The sequence below is a fragment of the Fukomys damarensis genome, unplaced genomic scaffold (genome assembly GCF_012274545.1).
Source record: "Fukomys damarensis isolate Sample0158 unplaced genomic scaffold, DMR_v1.0_HiC HiC_scaffold_2, whole genome shotgun sequence".
Classification (NCBI taxonomy): Eukaryota; Metazoa; Chordata; class Mammalia; order Rodentia; family Bathyergidae; genus Fukomys; species Fukomys damarensis.
This window is the reverse complement of record NW_022900914.1, coordinates 11,556,428-11,580,627: the sequence shown is the minus strand read 5'-3', so window position 1 is coordinate 11,580,627 and position 24,200 is coordinate 11,556,428. Positions and strand designations below refer to the sequence as shown.

General features: G+C 48.2%; 1 protein-coding gene across 2 annotated transcripts in view; it reads left to right on the top strand.

Annotated features, from left to right (window-relative positions):
* Capn13 (calpain 13) overlaps window positions 1-15,101 on the top strand; it is a 77,712-nt gene extending 62,611 nt beyond the window's left edge. The window contains exons 16-24 of one of the 2 annotated variants that reach the window (XM_010604668.2): window positions 137-193; window positions 3,040-3,097; window positions 3,190-3,248; window positions 4,692-4,760; window positions 6,772-6,847; window positions 8,898-9,026; window positions 10,006-10,061; window positions 10,625-10,682; window positions 13,851-15,101. In XM_010604668.2, the coding sequence (XP_010602970.1) occupies window positions 137-193; window positions 3,040-3,097; window positions 3,190-3,248; window positions 4,692-4,760; window positions 6,772-6,847; window positions 8,898-9,026; window positions 10,006-10,061; window positions 10,625-10,651 (531 nt within the window). In that variant the 3' untranslated portion in view covers window positions 10,652-10,682; window positions 13,851-15,101. Of the gene's footprint in view, window positions 1-136; window positions 194-512; window positions 1,806-3,039; window positions 3,098-3,189; window positions 3,249-4,691; window positions 4,761-6,771; window positions 6,848-8,897; window positions 9,027-10,005; window positions 10,062-10,624; window positions 10,683-13,850 lie in introns of those variants that run through there. The other variant, XM_010604669.2, reaches the window with a different exon arrangement.
* Window positions 15,102-24,200: the final 9,099 nt, after the last annotated feature.

The window sequence follows — 24,200 nt, the reverse complement described above, 5'->3', positions numbered from 1 at the left end:
CCACCATTTTGCCGCAAACTTTGGTTTCCAACTGCCTTTGTCTCTGATTTAGATGGGAGTCATGGGGCCCTTGCTGTACTAGATAGGGAGGTTTCTCCCCAGAAGTTTAATGTTGGCTATTTTCCCTTTGATCCAGGAAAGCCTTTCAGGAAACAGCTCTGAACAAAGCATTTTCTACAGATATGCACCGCAGGTACAGTACCAAGCACTGAGGGGCTCCGTGGGGCAGGAGATGGAGGGACTTCAGGGAAGGAGAGCTCTCCAGATCCTCGTCAGGATGCAGAGGAAAAGCCAATTGGTGGGTCATTTGACCAGTTTCTCCCTCTCCCTGGCCCATCTCCAGAATGTCCCTGGCTGCCAAGAGAAGTGCCACCCCTGCTGGGTGGCATCCCAGTGGAACAAAGAGCATAGGAAGGGAGAAGATAATTACAGGGAGTGTGCAGGGGGTAGGTTGCCTTTAACATCTTTAAACTAGCAATTGGCAGTATCCTTTGAAATCTTTCCCTCTCCAGCTGTGCCACCCACCCCCAGGCTGGCATCGTTCCTTCCAAGAGGCGGCCAACTTCAGAAAGCACAACAGCTCGCTTCCTGCCAAGCCACCTATGCGCATTCGGGATGTTCCTAATGGTTTAATAAACTGTTATAAAGAACTCCTTGACTTGTCAGGATGAAATAGCTGCCAAGGGCTCTACGTGGCAGGCCTTTTACCATTAATAATCGCTTTGGTGAGGAAAGCAGAAAGTGATCCAGATGATCGTATGTACCGCACCAGCCTGGGCCAGGCAGAGGCCAAGGACAGGAAGGATGCCAGGCCCTGCCTCTGTATTCAGAGGACTAATGGGGTGGCAGTGTCCTGGAGGCATGCTGGTTTCAGAGAGAAAAAAAAGAAGAAATGCAGAATGTGGCTGTCCTGAGGGCAGTTCCTCTCTGGAGTGGGCACTGGCTGAGGAGTCAGCCTACCCCCAGGCTAACTGAGGGCACTTGGCCAAGATGACTGTTTTTCCCAGTTTGCGAGTTCCGTTGGGAAGACGGGACGTTGTGTGTGTTCTTTTCCCCCAGTACGGCCTGACTAGGGTACCGTAGACCGAGCTTCTTCAGGGTCCGTGCATTCGTACTTCTAAACTAAAAATTTGTCCAGTGATAAGAAGGTACAGACTCATGACCAAGGTTCCCAAACATCAGCCAAATACCTCCTCGCAGAGGAGGCTCATGTTGGGCCTTGGTGGGAATTAGAATAAGGCACTGACGCAGCATCATTCCAAGGTCGCCACCAGACGGGGCACCCTTGAGCAGGGCCCAGCTGGGGTCATTCACTCTCTGTCATCTGCAGTCTATCCTCAGAGACTGTGTCTTCCAAAGAAACTTAAACATGACCCCACGCACTCACTGTGTCCTCTCTCCCAATCTGTTACGTCAGTTTAGCTGTAAATTAACGCTTGTTCCTACCACTGTTTACTGTCATTAGCCTTGGTGGTAGTGATAGTACTATTGCAAGGTCTGCCTTTGGGAAAGGAAGGACACACTTGAACTCTGGGCTGGATCAAACCCACCCACTCCCTGTCGTCTATTCAGTTGATCCATTTCCCAAGCACCTACCCCATTCCATGAATGGCTAAGCTTTGGGAATACCAAAGTGCCCACCGATTGGCTTTTCCTCTACTCCCACACCACAGTAGCAGAGACAAGCATGCAATTCTCTGGGAATTTGTTTAAGCAGTCATCATCTTTCCTGCCTTCATCTTCTCAAACACTTTTGGTTGGTTACATACAGAGCACGGCTCCAGGTCAGCGGGGAATGTGGACAGGGCCGCAGGCCTGTTCCATATTACGTACAGAGCACGGCTCCAGGTCAGCGGGGAATGTGGACAGGGCCGCAGGCCTGTTCCATGGCCCATGCTATTGTAGCCTCGTGGGAGATTCCAGGTAAGTTGGAATTCCTCATTAGTGTGTCAGCTGCTGTCCAACATGAGGATTCCTTTGCAGAGACACTCAGGTGATTGTGAACATGCGGGCCAGCTTTCCTGACACACAAACTGTGAGATGTTGGAAGGGTAACCCGAGGAACAACTTCAGATATTGGCAGCATGTTGTATTGGGGCAACGTGAGGACCTGTGCTCCTGGCTGAAGGACCCATCAGGACAGGCTGAGGGGCTGCATTGGCTCCCAGTGTGGGTGGCAAGGCCAAGCCGGGGAAATGGGAGGGTCAGTGCATCTGCCCTCTGTGAGATGCTGGTTCTCAGAAGATCCACGAGAAATACCATCTTCCACTTGACCCAGTGTCACTCTACGAAGTCACCGGCTGAGAAACCTCACTCCAGAGCCAGTTCTCCAAGAAAACACTTCCCCCGAGGAGGACAGCCCTGCTTCTCAGTAAAACTGTCACCAAAGACGCTGCCCATCATGCTGTCCTGTTCAGTGCCCCAGGAAAACTCTAATGAGGTTAACTTCTCCAGAGTACAGACCTCGTTCCCTTCAACCTCAACTGCTCCCTACTTTTAAACCAAGGAAAGCCACACCATCTCCCTTTTTGCTTCAGTGGCTGGAAAGATTAATACCAAGCAATGTGTTCAATTGTAGCAGCTTCCCTTAGCCTAGATTTGGGATATTTTTAACTCCTATTATCACACATGTGTGCACACACAGGCACGTACAATCAGTCATATTTTTCCTTAGTCTCTTTCTGGAAATAGATGGAAACTTACCTACAGAGGTGCATTGATTCACCCAGCAGTACTGACCTGAGGGGTCCCTGGTGCCAGGCATGGTGGAGAGGAAGCAGCTATTTTCAGTCCAGTGGTGAAGGAAGGGGCCAAGGGCCCATGCTGGTGACAAATGTCAGACTGATGGACACTACAGATGCATGGGGAGGGAGTCGTTGCATGGCCTGGAACAGCCAGGTCAGGCTCAGGGCCAAGGTGACACAGGCACTTGGTGGACAGGAAATGGGTGGAAGTCAGAGAGCTATTCTGGAGGTGGGCAGTGTGCCTCTCCGGCCCTGGCCCCATCTGACGCCCACATTCTGTCCTTGTTTGATTCAGGGGCTAGACATTGATGCCACCCAACTTCAGAGCCTTCTGAACCAGGAATTCCTGGCAGGTACAGTCCAGAGCCTGCTGGCCCCAGCCTTATCTGCCCTGGCCCCTCGCCACTCTACTGACCATTCAGCCCTTCCTGTTCTCCGTCCTCAGGACCTCCGGGGGACGCTTTCTCCTTGGATGAGTGCCGCAGTATAGTGGCTCTGATGGATGTATCCTTTGCGTTCACCCTTTTATCCAGCCGCGGGAGCCCGTGTACTTTGTGGCCTTCCCAGGGTCACCAGAGGCCCAGGGTCCTGTGCATTCTCCACTAACTTCAGATCAATCAGCAGTGTAGCAAAAGTGATCATCAATCAAGCGTTTACAAATTTTCCTGGTGAATATGTACGTACAGATTTTCCTTATAATTCTTGCAACTATCCACATGATATAAGCAGTACCCCTCTGTAGAGTGGAAGAATAGGGATTTCGGGAGGATCAGTAATTTGCCCAGATCACACAACTAGCCAGGACTTGTGCAAAGATTTGAAGAAGGAATTTCACCTTCAAGTCTGTGTTCTAACCTTGTACACCTCCTCCTTTGAGTACCACTCCCCTTCCCCATTTCCCTTAAAACTGGAGAAGTCTTTGCTACTTAAAGACCTTACTCAGTGAGCCCCATTTCAGTAGAGACAACCTGCATGTCTATGCAGGAACCTTGTTGGTCCACACAGCAGCTGGATCCATTGCTGCTAACAGGCTGTGTTTGCAGCCATGGACACTGGGTCGTGGCAGTGGCAAAATCAAGAATTAAATCCCAGCCTCCTGACTCCCACCCTACTCCCACTCTCCCTGAAGCAGTTTCCCTCCTGCCTGCACCATCTCCCTACAGGAAGGAAGGGCTGCGGCGCACAGGCCGGTCCTCCCCCAGCTGTGGCTGTCTCGGAGGGAGACAGATCACCCAGCTCCCACACTGTTAACAAGGCTCAATTGGGAATACGAAGTTGGCCATTGTAGAACAAGAGAGCTTCTTGATGAAATCGTAAATCAGGCCCTGTCTCCTCTAGCTGAGGTTTGCAATCAGACACAGAGCAATCCAAATGGCCCTCACATCTCCAAGCCAGGGCAGGTAGCCCAAGGCAGGTTACCCACGCAGAACCCTACAAAGCATACGAGGCCCTGCCTCCCTTTGCCCCTGCTCCCCCATGGCTCCCTTGCAGGTCTCAGAGGCCGGTTCGCTTCCTCTCCCTAGCGTCCCCAACCCGTGGGGTGGCCGGGGCTGGCATTGATCCACAGAAAGCTTTCCGTGCACACGTGTGCACCAGGGTGGCACATTCACCCGTCACTGCTGCATCCACACTTGCGAGACCCGCCGTACTCATTCCCATCCTCCGGGCCGGTGTCCCACCCAGTCGTGTAGGCCAGGTCAGAGTCACCCTGTCCTCTAGATGCAACATGCTGAGCCTCCCTCTCTCGGGGCTTCTACCCTCCTTGTCTGTTTCTTCTATAAAACAAATCTAAATCAGGTCCCCTTCACACCGTGGGAGTGAGCTGTATGACACCACGGGACACCCAACCTGCTCTGCAGTTCACAGAGGTGCCCTGGCTTTGTTGGTGAGACCAGTGGGTCCCGCTCAGGGTACCCCAGACTAGTTAACTCTTAACTCCTCATCCAGCTGAAGGTGAATGGGCGACTCAACCAGGAGGAGTTTGCCAGACTGTGGAGGCGTCTTGTCCACTGCCAGGTAGGGGCATGCTCTCTGTGTCTAACCTCCTAATTTCATCCAGTTGAGCGAATATTTACAAGATGTTCAACCCTGCACCAGGGTCGAGGGCTGTGGAAAGGGAGGAAACCTCGCCCAGCTCCCAGAGGTCATATTGTCTGGGAGATAGGCTCACACAGGAGAAGGCCAAGGACCTGGGAGGCTGGGGGAGAGAGAGAGAGAGGTCACCACAGCTAGAACTGTCGGCCGGCAGGGTGCTCCTCGCTTCTCCCCAGACTCAAGTCTGTGAGGCCACCCTGTACTCGTCCAGGGCCTCTGCCAGAGCATCTGCCAAAAACATGGACACAGTTGGTCTGCGGCCTGGGTGTGGCCTCCTCATTGTCCTCAGAACAAAGTCTAAACTCATCAGAGCAGCGCACGAGACCTTATGATTTGGGCCCCTTTTTTTGAGTCAGGGAGAAGCACTTGTTACTCATCCACCTTCCTCAACTATAAGACACCTGACTGCTCCCTATAAATGCTGTGTCCTTGTGCCTTCAGCCTGCTTTTCCTTCTCTGTCTCTGCACCCTGTGACTGGACCAGTGCCCCTCTGATTCCTAATACGTGACCCTACATCTGACATCTGACAGCACAAGCCACACTCTTGCTGTCTTCTTATTTTGTACTTTAAAATAACTTTTTGTTTCTATGAAAGCAATGCCTTCTAATACAGATGAGCAAAAGTAAACTTGAAAAGTAAACACGATCTTACCAAAGGAAAACTATTAACATCTCCCATGGCGAATATTTCTCATAATCTATCCTGTAATACGTACACATACAGTGCATTTAAAAAGCATTGTGTGCTTTTAAAAAAAGAAAGCAGCAACATATTGGAAGTCAGTAAATATCTCTGTGGAATATTTAAAGGCTGAGGAAAGAGCTCCTGTGTATGTCTGCCAGGACACGTCATGTAGGTCGGGGACCCCAGTCACTTGGTTTCTCACAAGGCACTGAAATTGTTGGCACATTCACCCCCTTTTAAATCGCAGTGTCCTCCGGGGCAGGACCTCCTCACATCCATTTGTCTTCAGTGTGCTCCACAGTCTGTATAATATAGCAGCATTAAAAACTGACTACCTGACCAAACCAGTTACCAAATGAATACGAGAGTACCCAATGGGGGACACTTGAAGTCTGTCTTTAGCTCACCAAAAGCCTCATAAGGCCGAGGAAAACCTCTTACACTGCTATTGCACAATCATTGTCTTCCACTGCTGGTCTTGCCTGCTGGGGTGGGAGGGGGTTGTCTTGGAAAACTCCTAGGGGGCAGCTATGCAAAGACCGAACCTGGGAGTCCTGCACTCAGCCTTGCAGCAGCTGCCCACTGAACCCTAGGCCAGATCTCCTCCTGCCTGAGCATCAGTTTCCTCATCTGAGGAGGAGGAGGATGATGAGCAGAATACAGTGAGGATTAGGCAGAGGTGGGAAAGTCGTGAGTGTCAGAGCAGCAGTGCACACAAGTGATACGCAAGTAACTACTTCTGGAACTGTCCTTGGACCCACTTCAAGGTTCTGAGTTGCTCTCAGTACCTTCTGCAGTGTTCACTCCTGTTCAAGGTACACACTTAAGCACCTTATAGATATTTGCCAGGAGAGATGAAGTAACTCACCCAAGATGAGTTACACAGCTGATAAGTAGTTGGGCCGGGACTTACACCCTAGACATTTGCTCACCGAGTCTGTGCTCTTGACCACTACCCTTTGCAAACTCTTCAGGTAGCCCTATGCTTCCGTGTGCTGGGTGGCACACCTGAGGTGGGGAGAGGAAGGGAAAGCGATTGGGTCAATGGAAGGCACAGGCCCCAGCTGCAGCCAGTCCTACCTGCCTCAGCCCTCCCTCCTGCCCCACAGACTGCTGCTGAGCTGGGTCCACTGAGGCCTTAGTGAGGCACATTCCAGGTGTCCAAAAGGACTTCCAACTCTGTCCCATCCACACCCTGCAGGCCTTCACAGTGGCTTCTTTCTTCTTTTCCCCTTTTTCCATGTCAGCATGTTTTCCAGAACATCCAGAAAAGCTCTGGAGTCCTCTTGAGCTCAGACTTGAGCAAGGCCATAGAGAACACAGGTAAGGCCGGGGCCTTTTGAACTAGGTATCCTGGGCCAGCATGCAGGGAGAGGGTGCCCTCACCCCCAGTGTGCTGTAGGACACTGGTGCTGTAAGGCTGGGCAGACAGGAGAGAGAACAACTCAGCTCCCACATCCTCCCCTGGCCTGCCATGACCTTGGCGAGTCTCCGGGGCTGCAGACTCAGACATCTGGCCCCTGACCGAGCTCTCCTTTGCCAGTCAATTTTCTCAGCTGCCTTTTCTCCCCAGCACAGCTCTAATTGTGAGAAAACAGCTCCTGTGATTAATATCCTACTAGGAATGGAGCTCACCTTCCAGAAGCATCCAGCTCAGCACCTGGGCTGTCAGAGTTAAATACCCACTGGCAGGCTGACGGTTGCTCTTCTCTCTTCATGGAGGAGGATTTGGGGCTAAATGAAATCAAATGGCATCTGCCTGCTTCAAGTGGACAGAAGTGCTCTGCTGGGCTAATGATAATACCTTCGGGTGTATACGGGCCACGTAGCTCACAAAGATCTCCTGTCCCTGTCATCTCACGTGATTATCTTTACTACCCTGAGACCTTGGAAGGGCAGGAATCATTGCCTCCATTGTACCGCTGAGGAAAATGGATCACAAAAAGGTTAATGAAATGGCCACTTTCCTCAATAAACTGTTAAATCGTGTTCTCCCATGTTAACTCCATAATTCTCTCTGCCCTGGCTCAGATCTGGAGAGGACTAGAATTACAGGACTCTGCTCTCCATTTGAGCATAGATTTCCACCCCCGCTTAATTCTTCAGAACATAGAGCTGCAGAGTCCCCTGCTCAGGGCTAGTGAAAGCACAGAAGGCTGAGCCTCCCTCTGGTTTATACAGGAGGTCTGGATACAGGAGAGCTTTCATTCCCCAACAAGCACCCAAGTGGTGCTCCTGCCCTGTCTGGAACACGCCTGAGAACCACCGAAGGCCAATTAAAGAAATAACTGAGCATGGTGACACACGCCTGTCATCCCAGCACTTGGGAGGCCGAGGCAGGAGGATCACTGTGACTTTGAGAACTGCCTGGGCTACATAGTGAGTTCCAGGTCTGTCTCAACTACATAGTAAGACCCTGTCTCAAAAAAAAAGAAAGAAAGCATTACAGGAGCCCTCACTAAAGAGTTCAGAATAATAAAAAGAGAGAGAGAAAAAAAAAGAATAGTTCAAATTCAACTGAACAGACTTCAGGGCCCAGGCAGGCAACTTAAGCATAAGTGAGTAAGCAATTTGGGAAGTGGCAGGTGGACACAACATGGCCCCTCTGAAGGCATTCTGAGATTGCAATTGAAAGGGTCAGTGGCTGCTGGGGGCCGACGGATCACCAGCTCATCTCTTAAAGTAGGGCTCAGCTTGCAAGATCTTGCTGCTCACCAGAGTTGGCAGGCCCAACCGTGGGCCAGTCTGCACTTGTCCTTCTGTGGCTGGTGCCTCCCTGAAACTTATAGCGAGACTGTGAGGCAATAAAACAAAGAGGGCAAGGTGACTGTCCAGCTGAGGCCCCCTTCTGAGCCTGGTCTCCCCTTTGAAAAGCAGCCTTTTCCCTGGGAGACCAACACAGAGCTAAATCTCTCCCAGGAAACCACACCTGCTCACCCTAGCAGCGTCGGTGCAGGCCCACAGAGAGTCCTGGGGTGGGGGAGGAAGATGGTTTTATAAAGTCACCCACAGAGAGAGGCCCAGCAGACCCAGGGCTAGACCCAAACCCCAAGCCCTGCCAGCCCACATGCTGTGCAGGATTATCCACTTGGGAAGGCTGATGTGTCTTCCGAGAAACACTCATTGTCTTTGTCTCTGGAGCTGGTGCCTGGCCAACCTCCTGAACTGTGTCACTAGCGCCTAGCCAAAGACGGGAAGATAGAAAAGGTCCCACATGAAGGGGACTGGCCACCAAACTGGGCTGAACAGGAGGTGACAGGACACCACTGAGTTCTCTGAGCAAATTCCCCAAGTCTGGCAAGGCAGAGGGGTACCCCTCACATCCCCTACCCCACCCTGCCTCCTCCCCTTACCAGTGCACCCTGTGGCCCAGACTTCCTTACAGGCATCTCCATCAGCAGTGAGCTGCTGGATCTCATGTCCCTTCGGTACAGTGACAGCATGGGTCAGGTCAACTTCCCCAGCCTGGTCTGCTTCCTGATGCGGCTGGAAGCCGTGGCAAGTAAGTGTCCCTGGGGAAGACCCTGTTGCCCCAGGCCAGGCCAGGCCTCGGGAGTGGACGGGCTGAGCCGCCCCTGCTGTAAGAGCACGGTGCCAACTGAGGCTGTGCACTAACAGTGTGGTCACTGAGATGCACGGCGTCCCCAGCCTCCCTTTCATACCCTGCCCATCCCAACACCCCCATCCCAGTCTCCGGTGTCCTCTTCACCCCGTCTAGTTCTCTTAGGGACAAAGTTAATTGAAATCACCCTGCCCCTCTCCCGGGTGTGTATATCACTGAAACCTGCTCCGTAGTCATGCAGGGAAGGGTGTGGTCTCTGCAGAAGAAACCACACACACACACACACACACACACACACACACACACACACACACACACACGGATGAGCAGGTGGGACAAGAGGTCTTTCCCTGAGCTATGGAGGCCAGAGCATTTGACCCTTTTTAGCAACATAACCTGCTTTCAGTGAAATCCCAGGCCACAGAGTAGTTCAAAATGGACCTATTGAGAAAGGTGGTGTAGGGGTCAGAGACACCCAAGCCCTGCCATGACCCTCTGCAAACCCCACAGTTCTGAGGGAGAAAACGAACAAACATTGAGTGAAGGGAGCCCTGGGAGGGTCAGAGCCAAGCCTGAGCACAAACCTTGCCCCCAGGGTATTCTTAGGGGCATTAGGCAGGTCCTCAGACTGCACCCGTGAGAGTAAGATGAGCCCACACATTTCCTGACTGAGAGTGGAAGGGTGTACGGGAAGAGGAATCCGGAAGTGGGGGGACAGGGAAGTCACGGCTATTTCAAGAACTTGAGCCCAGAGCTGACCCACAGTATAGAGCTTGACCCAAAGGAGGAAAAGTGGGGATGGACCCAGTCTGTGGACCCCGAGAGCTGCTTTACCATCCCCAAAGCTGCTTCTGTCCTCTCATGGATCTGACCTGCTCTGATTTCCTTCTCAGTCAAAACCTTTCCTTCTTTATCCTAGAGACATTCCATAATCTCTCCAAGGATGGAAAAGGACTCTACCTCACAGAAATGGAGGTGAGGCACCTTCCCTCCCCAAGGCCAGACACAACCTTGAGACCTCCTTTCCTTATCCACTCCAATGTGCATTTTTCTCCCTGAGGATATTGAACTGTCCCTCAAAGGCCAGCCAAGCCACTGCCCACCCACCCCTGCCTCCAATTATTGCCTTTATATATTGCTGGCTGCCAGGCTGCTTGAGGATCTTGGCAGACAGATTTTATTTTTTTCCAATAGCTTAATAAAGCAGGGGATTATGTGGAAGTCATAAATCCAAGAAGGAACTGAAGAACAGCCTGTTGAGCTCATTGTACATTAAACTTGCTCCCCCTGAATTTTAGAGCCTTCCAATGGGCCAGCTGGTCAACCTCAGTTACACTTCTCACCGCCTGGCTTTTGAGGGAATAACAGAAGATATGTTGTAACAGGGGATTAGACCTCCTACTTGGGTTAGAATTAGCTGAAAAGGGATGATGAGACTGAACTGAGATCTTTCAAGGGAGGAGTGTAGCACTTGCACGTCCCTGTATGAAGTAAAGAAGCTTAAAGCATTGGGTGTAATCATGATGCTTATTTCTCAGTGGATGAACCTTGTCATGTACAGCTGAGGCAAACAGCACAGCAAATCCCACGGACAAGGTAGGATATGGTGGTTTGGAATTCTGTCTTCTTCCTGTGAGTATTTCCCTTTTCCTCCAGAATCTATACACGAACTCCCCTGGGAAACCTCCTCAAAGATAACAGAAACCTCAAGGCTCAGCAACTCGGGACCCCCGAGTTTCAAGGCCAGTGCTACAGATTGCATCCAGGTCATGTGGACCAGGGGATTTTCATGAAAAAGTGTGGCCTAAAAGTCATAAACAAAGGATTTAGAATTCTTAATTGAAATTTCAAAAAGGAAAAGCAACCACTAGCCACAGGCCAAGCAATAGAAGTGGTGGAAATAGAGTGGTGTGGCACAATAGAGAGCTAGGGCACACTTGGGGAGAGCGGGGATGGGTTCGGCCTTTGCTCCACCATGGCCTCACTCTGCAGCTTTGGGCTGGTCAGGGACATGTGCAGGCATCAGTGCTTCTATATCTAGCACGAGCGTGCTGAAGAATGGGCACCCGTGTCACATTCCCTCTAAATGTCTTTTCATGGAACAGACCTCAGGTGCCGTAGGTGGTAAACCTATGACACACCTGTTATTTGTTTCTCTTTTAAGATAAAAGATGTTCGTGTATGAGTTGCTCTAAACTAAAACCTCTGTATTCAGATTTAATTACAGTGTTGGCACTTTGAAATAAATAAGGGGGCTCGGGGTTGCAGTTTGGACCCTCATCTCTAAAAAGTTCGCCATCCCTGCCTTAGAGTCACATAATCCACACCCCACCTTGTTGTAGCAGAAGCCCCAGTAGAGTTTCTGGAATTTTCCAAGACTGAGGAGCTCAAGTGTTCCTCGTTGATGGACATCTCCAGGTGTTATGCATTCTTTACCTAAGGGCAGCAGTATACTTCCCTGGAACTTTTCACCCCTGCTTCTAGCTCTACTTCCTGGACTGCTGTACCAAAAAAAAAAAAAAGGACTGGGCATGCCTGGCCTTGAAATACTTGAGGATACCTTTGCTGTCTCACCCAAAGCTATTGTTTTAGTTACTGTGTCGTTATCTGGGACATCCTGTTGACCATTTTCTGTATACCAATGTGCCTTTGAAAAATACAATTCTCTACATAAGCAGGCCTGTGACCAATGCCCTCCGAAACTCTGTTGTTTTTGCAAATGGTATTTATTTAATCTACCAGTTGTGCACCTTGAAATCACAAGATAGATACTGTCTCCATAAAAAGAATTATTTTAGCATAAAGACTTCCTCACGAACCTTGCTGCTTCCTAATGATCACAGATAACAAACTTGCAAAGACTGTAGTTCATTTGATTCTACTAGATTTTCTTGAATTCCCCTTTCCCTCCTTTAAAAAATAGATCATTTCCAACCGTATCATGCCTGCTTCGATCTGCATCATTTGTAACATCAAGAATGATTCTTCAATTGTATCTCTAAGCTAATTTGGCGCACGGCCTAAAGATTTGAACTTTTGAAGTAACTAAATTCTTCCTCATTATCTTTTCTCCATTTCGGGTCCCATTTCTTTCTTAACTAATTTGTCTACCCTTTCTACTTTGAAGATAACGTAAGAATAAAGTATAAGATGTATGGTTATGTAGACTTCAATCTCTTCCGTTAATGTCTGTCATCAACTCTAATCATGCCCCCTCGGCTTCCTCATTAATCGAAGCCTCTGACATCACATCTTAAAGGCTGTCTATTCACTCTTGCCCCGTGAGTTCTTTGCAGAACTGGAGGAGGGAGAGGGAAGACTTTCTTCCTCCAAGCATACAAATCCACCTTCAGCGGCATGCGCCTCCTCCCTTCCTCCTGATTTGTTAGGCATGTCCCTCTGAGGGTGTTCCGCATCTCATTATGGTCCACCTTTGCAAGGGCCTGATTGAGTGAATTTGCTCCTCTGTCTTCTGAATACTAAGCCTGGCTCTCTTTGGAGCTTTCCAATTCCCATTCAAGCACGTCTGTCTTTCAGATTTCTTCTGTCTCATATTCCCTTCCGGCTGTGGCTGTGTCTCCCCCGCCCCTCTGTCGCAGCAGACTTCGTAGGAGAGCTCATTGTCTCCGCATCCTCACTGCCATTCTCCCTTCAAACTCCTTCCATTTAGATTTCTTAGGGCATCATCTTTCTTCCTGACTTTCATATTGATTCCCAACCTAATTTTTTACATCTATTCATATCCTTCAAATCAATTACCTGCAAACAGAGTAAGTGTTTAAAAATGTAGGTGCATCTACTGCTCTCCCTGAGTTAACCCTTCAATGACTTCCCAGTGCTGTACGGGACAAGTCTAGAAACATTAAAATGGACCCCAAGAGCCTGCATTCTCTGGCCCCTCCTACCCATCTAACCACACCTCATTCCTGCCTCAACTCCCACCACACCTGCATGCATTGTTTCTTTCTACTGTCCATGTTTCTCCCAGATCAGGTCTTTTCCTTTATTGAATGCTCTGCTTGGAGTATTAGTCACCAGACTCTTGATCCTTCGTGTCTTGGTTCAGGTGGATCCCCAAATGATGGACAGACTCACTACTCTTCTCCATCACAGCACTCAGTGCCCTATTTATTTTGTTGTCCAGTCCTTCCATGTTTTAGAGATTTATTGAGATATATTTATCACCCATCATAGATACCATTTACCCATTTAAATTATAGGGGTCAGTGGTTTTTAGTGTAATCACAGTAACTATCACCGCAATATAATTTCAGAACCTTTTTCATCAGTACAAAAAAGAAATCCTATGCCCATTCAGCAGTTACAGATGCATCCCATGTGTAGTTCTAGGAAACTATTACTCTACCATATGAATCTATAGATTTCCCATTTCTGGGCATTGCTTGTAAATGGAATCGTGGACTATGTTGTCCATTGCGACTGATTTCTTTCACTTTGCAATGTGCTTTCAGAGTCCACCCATGTGTCAACGTGTTCTTTCCCAGGGTTGTGTTAGTATGTCATTCCTTTTCAGTGCCGAATAATATTTTGTCGCTATACCATATTTTATTCACCTCTTCAGTGGTTGGGAGATGTTTAAGTTGTTCCTTCTTTTTGACTATGTTAACAATCCTGCTGTAGATATTCACATACAAGTTTTGGGGTGGATAGATGTTTCCATTTCACTTGGTTGTAGATGGAGGAATGGAAATGTGAGATCACACGGTAATTCTACGTGTAACTTTTTAACAACTGTTCTTGCAGAGCACAATGTTCCCGCCAGCAGTGAATGAAGCTTCCAGCTCCTCCACACCCTCACCAAAACTTTATCGTCATGTTCATCTCTGTATCACAACCACCCTGGAGGCTCTGAAGTGATATTTCATTGTGATTGGGATTTGCATTTCTGTGATGACAAATGATGCTGATCATCTTTTCAGTGCCTAATGACCACTTGTGTATCATTCAGTAACCATTTTTGTGGAGAAAAATTTATTCCAAGCCTTCGCCTATCTTAAATTGGGTGGTTCACCCTGTTGCTATTCAGTTGGAATCGTTATCTTTATATTCTATTCACTAGTTCCTTACCATATATGTACTTTAAGTATTTCCCTCCCATGCTGCAGGTTATCTTTTCAGTTTTTTGGTGGTATCATGTGCAGCATGAAATTTTAATTTTAATGAAGTCCAACTTACTGACTTTTTCTTCTATCACTTTCCCATTTGGTGGTGTAGCTGAAGAACTATTACCCAAGCCAAGGTCACAAATATTTACTTCTGTTTTTCTTCTAAAAATTCTATAGTTTTAGCTCTTTTGAGGTAATTTTAAACATCTGTTTGAAGTCAGAGTCTAGTTTCATTCTTTTGCATATGGATATCCAGTTTGCCCACCACCACTTGTTGAAACAAATCATTCCTTATTCCATTATATTGTCCTAGCATTCTTTATGAAAGTCAATTTATCATGATATGAGAATTTATATCTAGATTTTCAGTGCTATTCCATTCATTTATATGTCTATCCTTAGGCTGGTACCGCACTGTGTTAATTATTATGGGTCTGTAGTAAAGTTTGAAATTAGGAAATGTGAGTCTTTCAACGATATTTTTCAAGATTATTTTGGCTATTGTGAGTTCCTTGAATTTACGCACACATTTTAGGATCAATTTGTTGATTTATGCAGGCAGGGGGAAGGAAGGGGCAAGCAATGTGCATTTACACATGAATTTTAGAATCTGCTTGTCAATGTATGGGGAAAATAGAAGGGGACAGCTGGGATTTTGATGAGGGAGGACATTAAATCTTCAGATTAATGGGGAAGAACTATTATCTTTGCAATATAAACATTTTGATGCATGAATATGAGTTGTCACTCCACTTCTTAATGTCTTCTTTTTTGTACTGAGTTTATTGGTACATTCTAGGTATACGGCACACTTACCTCCATCATCGGGATCCTGTACCTTCACAGGTCTTGGTTCTCCTTTCTCCCCTTGTCCCTGCCCTCCCTTCACCCCCTCCTCCCCTTTTATTTCTCTTTAAAATGTTCTCTTACTTTCAGTGTAGAAGTCCTACATTTTCTTTGTTAAATTTATTCCCGGGCATTACGTTATTGTAGAGACTCTTGTGAGTACAATTATTTCCTTAATTTCATTTTCAGATTGTTCATTGCTAGTATACAGAAATAAATTCGATGCTTGAACATGGATCCTATACCCTGCAACCTTACCAAATTTGTGTATTAGCACTAGTCATCTTCTCAGGGGTTCCTTGGGATTTTACACACACAAAATCATGTCATCTGAAAATGGAGAAGTTTTGTCTTCTCCTTTCTAATTTGTATGCCATTTATTTCTTTCTCTGCTTAATCATCCTACTTAGAACTTCTGATATGATACTGAATAGAAATGGAGAGAGCAGGCATCCTTACATTCCTGATCCTGGTAGAAAACACCCAGCCTTTCACCATTAAATGTGATGTTAACTTAGGGGTTTTAATAGATACCATTTGTCAGGGTTTGTGTAGTTGTCATTTGTCAGATGAGGAAGTTCCCTTCTATTTGTAGCTCGTTGAGTTAACACACTTTTAATTACTTGCTTGATATCTGTATTTATTGCTAAACTGTAAGCTTAGGTATGTCTTAGCTGTTGCTATCCCCTTAGCATAAGGCAAAGTACCTGGTGTAGAGAAATCATTCAGTCACCATTTCCCAAATGACTGAAACTGCCCTTTCAGTGTTACAGCTCCTTCTGTTTTGTTCTCATCCCTACATTTGTAAATATTATCAGACACCCAAATTTCTTGTCAGTTTCACTGACTTCTCTTTACTTCCCCTTAGAGGTACATGACGTTGATATTATCTCTAAATTATCCTGATCTGTATTCTCTTATGAAAGCTATTATTCGATGACCTACTTGTTCCTCATGGTTTTGAAATCTGCTTTCCTATGTCCAGATCACATTTCAACTCTGCCCCACGTTCCCTTCCTTTGCTACTTCAAAGTCAAACTTACATTCCTCCAGGATTCCTCTCCCTCCCAGGTCAGCAAGGAAACTTAGAGTATTGGCCAGCCCTCGATCCAGAAAACAATTCCCTCTCCCCACTCATTTTGGTCCTCCATGAAAAAAGCGTATCACTGGAATAAGCAAAGGTTCTTCCATATTTGCCAAGAGAGCTGCTCCCCAGAGTTGGGGGATAGTGGAACCTCATCATCAGACTCCTCTTCTGGGTCATTTTCTACAAACTACGTACAAGAAGGCTTCCCTTCACCCTTAGATTCACTGGCAACTTGGGTTCTACTACTACTGTGAGGATTCTCGGTTCCCTCTATTTCTGTCTCATCTTCAAGCCATCTGCTCTTCTTTGAATTAGTAGCTTAGGATACAGGTGGGTGGGTGCCTCTCCAACCATAATATCTATTTCTTTTGAACAAAGAATGTGCCCTCATTGACACATCAGAGTTAATACTTGTGTTAAAATGTCAAATTTGTACTTTAAAATGCTAATGATACTCTGGGATGCGTGCCTTAGAAATCTGAGGCTATACAGATCTTAACTGATTTCAGAGTCCAAAGGTTTAATACATTGCTAATTATATCCTGCTGAGAGTTTGTCTGGCAGATGTCATCCACGTCCATGTTGATCTACTGCCAATATAGCAGTAAAGTGAATTATTTTAACAAAAATAGTATTTGCAACAATTTCCCACTGTGCAAAAATAAAGTATCTTCAGGAAAAGGCTACCTTCCAATCTCTATTAATGTGAAAATGGCCAGCAGTGGCCTTGACCCCAGGTTACCTTCAATGAATTTCTCCAGAGTAGATCTGTGTCCATCCAATAAATCTATCTCTCCCATCCTTCAGAGCAAAGAAATTCTTTTTAAGATACCTGGCTAGAGCCAGGCATGGTGGTATATGCCTGTAATCCCAGCATTTGGAAGGCTGAGGCAGGAAGATCGCCGCCAAGTTTGAGACCAGTCTGGTCTACATAGTGAGTTGAAAGCTTAGGGTCTGGTTACCAGGCACATTATGAGGCAAGCATAGAGGCTGAGGCAGGAAGATCGCCGCAAGTTTGAGACCAATCTGGTCTACATAGTGAGTTGAAAGCTTAGGGTCTGGTTACCAGGCACATTATGAGGCAAGCATGTCCAGCCTCCTGGAGTTTGTTTTTGTATAGAATGTGCCTGACTAGGAAAACAGCATGTATACTCCCAGGGGATAAAACAAGAGGGAGGAAGAGCTGGAATCTGGGAAACAGGAGAGCTAGTGCTAGAGGGTAGCAGGAAAGTTCAAACTGCAGAGCTGCACAGCCAAGCAGGAGAGCATATGGTCCCTCAGGAGCAAGGGTGGGCTGTGGGGCACACGGGACCAGCAGTTTATCAGCTTGCTTATTCACGGAAAAGATAATGCCCAGAGGGGTTTTACATTCTACTGGAGACGTTTTAGAAGAATTATTAGGATAATGACAGACTACACAGACCCCAAAAAAATGAGGTAATTATTAACTCCTAGAAGAACAAAGAGTTATAGAAGAAAATGTAATCCAAGTCTATTTTTTCACTCGGCAGTGAACAATACATACATAATTGTAATAAAGTAAAAATTGAATATTGATTTAACAAAAATGTGATATAAATGTATTAGAAGAATGGAGGAAGAGGAGATCTGAACGTGAAAGTGGGTTAGGAGCACTGAGCTCCGTCTTCCATCATAAGAAGTCAATAGGCATTTCAAATTAACAAATCAAGAAGAAGGGTATTATTAGAAATATGGAGAAAAGCACCAGAAGAAAGAGTCTGGGGAGAGGATTCAAGGAGAAGAATGGGCCGGGAGATTGTTCTCTTTTCTTTACAATTTGTGATGCTATTTGAAATTTTGAATTATGGGCACTGGGCTGAATTTTTTATTAAGAAAAGTAAGCGAATTAGCAAATAGGCTGAGAAGCAGAGTCGAATGACTCAAGAGGAGGGACACAGGGAAGAGCTGAGACTTCTTTGTCCCAAGGACAGGGCAGTTGTCCAATTACAGTTGCAGAAGTAATACCCAGGCAGGAAGGTCACCTTAACCCAAGCCACATGCAATGGAGAAGAGCCACCGCTCCCCGGCAGTGCACAGCCAGCAGACTGGAGAACAGGACCACTGCAGCCGTCTCCAGCCTCAGCCTTCCCTGTGTGCCTAGAGGTCGGAGGCACATCTGCTGCCCGTGCTGCCGTGGGTGCTCACAGTGCTCGGCGGGCTGTGGACTGGACTCGAGCTGCGGGGGAGGCACAGCAGGTGGAAGGTGTCCCCAGAGGGATTTTGAAGAATTGGGGAGCACTCCCATCCACGGGGGCCCTGGGGGAGACGGAGCTGGTCAGCCTCACAGCAGGAGGTTCTTGGATTCAGATGGTCCAGAACAGCAGCTATAGGAGTGGAGCGGTCACTCAAAGGGAAGAAAAGTTTCTTTACTCTCCCTTTGCTCTCTCCTTCGGCGTGTGAACTTCTTGTCTTTTCTCCAGCCTTTGGGACCCATTTCTTGGAAGAGCCAAAGTGATCCAGTTTGCCCACACTCGCCGTGTGCTGCATGACCTGGATTGGTTCATTTGGTGGCGTTTGCCAAGTTGTCATATTCGCTAATGGCTGAGTCCTTGTTGTTTCACAGTTATGTGGCAAAATAAAACAGATTTTCCGTAACAGTCTCCACTCAGTAAAAGAAGAATCTTAGCTCTGTCTCGAAAACACATTTTAGAGAAGGGAAACTCCAGCCAGCAAGGTAGGCACCTCCTTCTTCACCGTCCACCAAGTTGTCCTCAGGTTCCTCCAAAAGACCATGGCTCACCAGCGTAGAGAAAAGGCTCCAGAGAACCACCAGGCTAGATGTCACTGTGGAGAAGGAGCAGTGTGAGAGTTCATCTCTGGAAAAACCTCTCCAGTGGGGGAATCCCTGCAAAAGGCCAGAAAGTGAGAACCTTCCCGAGTGTGACTTTCAGAGAAGACCCCCTCCAAAACTGAGATAGTGGGGCAGGGCTGCTCTGTCATGCACATACCAGTGGCCGGGAACAAGGTCAGCATTTGGAAGTGAATGCATCCTTTGAGCAAGTAACAAACACAGCCCCTAACCTGCCCTTGCAGAGTATTCAGTGATTTGGGTTCGTATGGCCCATCCTTGAAGAGTTGATTCTGTCCTCCTGCTTAGATTTCAAAGGGCTGGAGGGTCAGACACAGCAATGCTCGAAGCAGGTCGGGTCCTTGTGCTTCCTGACCCCCTGCTTGGTGACCTAGAGCAGATGGTCGAGGATAGAAACGTGCTATTCGGAGTGAGACAGAGCTAATATCTGAAGGTCTGCTGTCTGGACTGCCAGGCTGCCCTGCTACATAATATGTTCTGCATGCAGAAGCCTCAGACCAGTAGGTCAGCAAAGGCTCTGCGAAGGGGGAAATTCCAGAGGAGTGTATGAATCATTTCCGGTAGGACTCGGGGATGATCTATCTCCTGCTAGAAGTTCACACAGAAGTTCCCGCGTGCCTGCACACTTTGCTGCCCTAACCCTTATCATTGCAAACCTTTGCTGGGCCTGCTTGAGTCCTGGAAGACTGAAAGGATGCCAATTTAGAGGCCCACGGTCAACCCCGAGGAGCCCGAGATGGACCATGCCCCTCTGTGTTGGCGGAATTGCTGTTTCCATAGCGAGGCAGAGCAGTTTCCCCTCATGAGCCTTTGCTTAGGTGCCAGGCTTTAAATTAGCAGGATATACGGGACGAGGTTACTCAGTGGCTTGATTAAGAAGCTAACTCTCAGAGCCACCCCGGAGTTGTAGAGGCCTCAAGGTGCCTCTCACGGCTGTGGCATAGAGGGCCCGGCTCCTCTGCTTGGAGGTGAGTCTACTAATCCTTGTCCACCAGAGAAAGAAAGTGCCTTTGTCCTTAGAAGCTGGCACAGGGCAGACCAGTCAGTGTGTCCCTGGGCTGCAACTTCTCAGGCTTCCTTACTCCTCAGCCAGGGTCAGAATGGCCCAAAAGTAAGGTGGATATGACCACCTGAGGGCCTCCGACACCCCTGATTCTCACCTGTGGGTCCTGGAAATGTTGCTGTTTCTCTAGGATGAGGAGGGGACAAAGATCACTGTGGCAGTAGAAGGGGTCATGGGAAGTCCTCAAGAAACAAGTCATGAGCCTCAGACTCCCCAAGGCCTCTGCAGTCACAGCCAGCTGGGGAGGAGAACCCTGAGGCCCTGCAAGGAGGGGTCACCCTGTCACAAGTTGCAGATATAAGACTGCAACGTAAGTCCCTGCTTCGGGGACTCTGCCCTCTATACCTGGCCCTGGGTACAAGGAGGAAAGCCCAGACCCACTTCATCAGAGCTGGGGGCTGCCCAGTGAGGGTGGCCATCAGAAAGCAGGTGAACACACACGGCACACCAGGAAAGCAGCCCAGAGAGCAGCGCTGCTTGCATTCCCTGTGTTGGGGTGGGGAGGTGAGTGCAGCTTTGCCTCTCCTCGAAATGGAAATGAGCCCCCTGCACCCCACTTGGTGTTCAGTACCTCTGGGACCCGGGGAACTGGAGTAGAAGACCACAGGGGTCTTGTCATGAGTGTGTTCTCCTTCAGCCTCTCTTTACCTCTTTTCTCCATCTGGGGCCCTGACTCCTAGGATTGAATCCATGGAGGGCTTCTAATACAGGCAACTAAATTGACTGGGGTTTTCTTCCCCACAACTTAAGAGGAAGAGTGTAGGATAGAGGGAGGGAAGAACCAAGAGTATTCTGATAGGGTATAGTCAGGGAAACAGGACCCACTGATGGTATTTCAAGGAGGAGGGGATTTAATACAGGGAAGGACGTGTTCACAAGCTATTGGGTTGACTGGAGCTGCAAAGGCCAGAAAGGTCGCTACCAGCTCTCAGGTTCGCTACTAGCTTTCAGGCAACCAACATGCCATGAAATCCATGCCCAGGGGAAAGGTGCACCTTCCCAGCGCTGGAGTTGATTCATCTTCTACACTCAGAGCCCTGTGGCGATGACTCTCCAACTGCTGTGCACAGGCATCACCTCAGGAACGTGTCAAAAGACCCTCAGAGATGCTGACCCACAAGATCTAGAAACAGACCTGGCAGTCTGTAATGTTAAAGCTCCCCAGGTGATGTGTGTGGTCCTCGGGTGACATTTCAGTATTGCTACTCTTCAACTCCACTGAATAGGGCAATTCTCAGAGCTGCAACAGCCAGGTAATTGAACTATCTACCGAACTGGAGAGCAACTCCTGCTCCAGCGGGAGGCCCTTTCCCCACCCCACTCCAGCCACACGCCGCTGCTGGAAGAGTTCCAAGCTCCCTCTGGCTCCCTCTGCCGACTTCTCCCCTTCCAGCTGCCGGAGAGCAGATGTCCTGCTTGATTTTTCCTTCTAAACAAGCTAATTAACCAATAATCCCAGAAGAATCCATCACTCTGACAAGGTTGTTGAATAACCGTCCCCAAGCCAAGCCCAAAGTGCTTAATATTCCAGCAGAATGGTCAATAACGAGAACAGCAGTGGCACAGAGCTGCAGCAAAGCGGGTCCTGCCTGTGTCTGAGAAGACAGATGCAGAATGGGTAACTGGGCCCAAGTTTGCAGCCAGGCAGAGGACAGAGGAGAGAGAGATGGACTGGTTGGGGATGCACAAACTGAAGGACCTCCTAGAAGACTCTAGACTGGGGCTGGGATTTAGCTCAGTGGTGCTGCCAGCTGCTTCACAGCGTAAGCAACTGCCTGCAGGGGGCTTCCAATGCTCTGAACAGCTCTGGACCATGGCAGAAGGCCCGTGTGCAAGGCGGGTAGACACAGTTCTCCAGTTTGGGGGCTGTGTCAACCATCCAGCTGCTGGACTAAATAGATGGGCAGAAGAATAAACGGCTGCTTTGAGAGGTGAATTTCAGGTCCAGACTGGCACATGTATCTCTTTTCTACACTTAGAATATTATTCCAAACACTCCTCTGTTCCCTAAAAATTTTACTTTTTTCAGTGCTTGGAGAATGAGCTCAATGACCAAGCAGAGTATGATGAAACACTGCCTCTTCCTGGTCACAGTTGTAACTTCCAAAGTGTCCTCATGCAAGTGTCCAGTGGGGCCTCCGTGTGGAGCCTCTGGCCAGCCCAGGCTGGGCACGTCCCCTTCGAGCTGCCCTTGCTGTTGAATTGCCCATATCGTCTCTGTCTGAATCCTCATCTCCCTTGATCCACTGTGTATGGCAAGAGTGGGTGGTGTTGGGGAGCACAACAACCAAGGGACAGGAAACTGACTGCCAGCTGTGTTGATTTGATCCCTGACATGCTGTAGCATCTCAAGTGTGCAATTCTGTTCAGCAACAAAGAAAAGAAAAGAACAGAGCATACAGCATGCACTCTGCAAGCGTGAGGAGCAGGAATGGTGAGCATGCAGGGATCTCAGGGGAGCAGACAGAGCCCTGGGCAAGACTCCTGGCCTCAGGTTCAGGCCCTGGTTCTTTCTCTATCTAGCTATGTGTCCTTCGAAAATGACCTCCTCTTTCCAGACCGCCTCATCCAAACATGAAGGGGCTGGACTTGAAGATCTCTAAGGTCCTCAAGTGTCATAGACTTGGGAGGCCTGTTCCTGACATATTCTGGTCACCAGTCATCCCTGAGCGTAGCAATTACCAGCCAGGAAAAAAAAAAGTCCCTCGCAGTGTAGCAACAGCAGATCAGTCTGAGAACCACACTGTCTGGGACAGGAGTCAAACAGTGCTCTCTTCCCTCCCCTCTGACCAATGATGTTCTCCTTAGGATGTTGTGACAACAGAAATTTAAAAACTCCCTCTCATCCCTAGGAGTTGGTCTTCAGCCAGCGCTAACTTTGCTCTGAGCAGATGGTGGTGAGACAGTGACGCCTAGTGGCCATCTCTGATAATCCCAGCCCAGCAGTGTTAGGTGTTTATAGGAAGTCCAGCCCTTTCAGGGGCTCTAAATTGACAAGGTTAATCCACAGCCTGGGTGCTGTGGAGTAGCGGGTTGCAATCTCAGTTTTGCAAGTGCCTCTGGTCTTAGTCTGTTTCTTCAGTCAAGCGTTTGGCCTAGCCCCTAAATCCTTCCTTTACGACACCCTTCTCTGAGTTTCTGCGTCGCTTACAGTTCAGATCAGCATCGCTGCCTGGTAGGAGACGACTAGAGTTGAGCACAAGGACACTGGATTCCACCCGGGAGATCTGCACATGCCTTCCACACACGCAGCACTGTGTAACTTGAGATAGGACCACGTGGCCAGGCCACTGGCTACAGATGCTCCACGCCAAGGTCTGCTTTTATCCCAGCTGCCGGCTGTGGAGGAGGGGAAAGTGTAAAACCAGCCAGCACAAAGTCGGTTATGGTTCTGTGAGGGCCAGGGAGCAGTGTGCATGGCTCTGTCCGCTAGGGTACCAGAATTTTGCCCTATTACCGAAGTCCAGGGAACTCAAGTAGTCCTGAAGCATCATACAGGTGAGTTCTTTTTAGCCATTTTACTCCTAACTTACATCCCAGAAGTGGTAAAAGGTAGGGAGGGTGGACAGGCTCAGCTCAAGTGAACCAAGGACAAGATAGCTCAGTTTGTTGGGTCCTTCTGAGCCCCATATTATTCTCATCCTAGAAGTGCAGGGCTCCTGTCTCTTGAGTCATTTTTCTCATCGCTAGTTTTTGGCCTGGGTTTATAGCTCTTTCTGGAAGTGTAATCGTTCACTGCCTCATGATTTCTCCGGGTCTTGGTGCGTTCTAATAAGCCAACTGCAGAGATGTCGGCTGTGACTTCTCATCCCATCCCGTTCCCCTCCAGGCCTTTCCTGGGCTGTCACAAGATGCACACAGCGGTAACTCTTCCTTAAAAAAGGAGGTCATTTGCTTGGTTCAGGGGGTGCAAACCCTAGAGTTGCCATAGTTTCTGAATGACATGTGTAATCATATTTTTTCTAAAGGAGAGCAGGTACACAACTATTTCAGAACATCTGTCATATGTTAGAGTCTTGTTGGGAGACAAAAAAATCACGCCAGAAACTAGAAAATAATATAAAGTATTATAAACTACTAAAAGGCACTTAAATCCTAAAAAAAAAAGAGAGGGAGAGAGAGCTATTAAGATATTAAGTGTAGAATGCAGTGCCACCCCTAA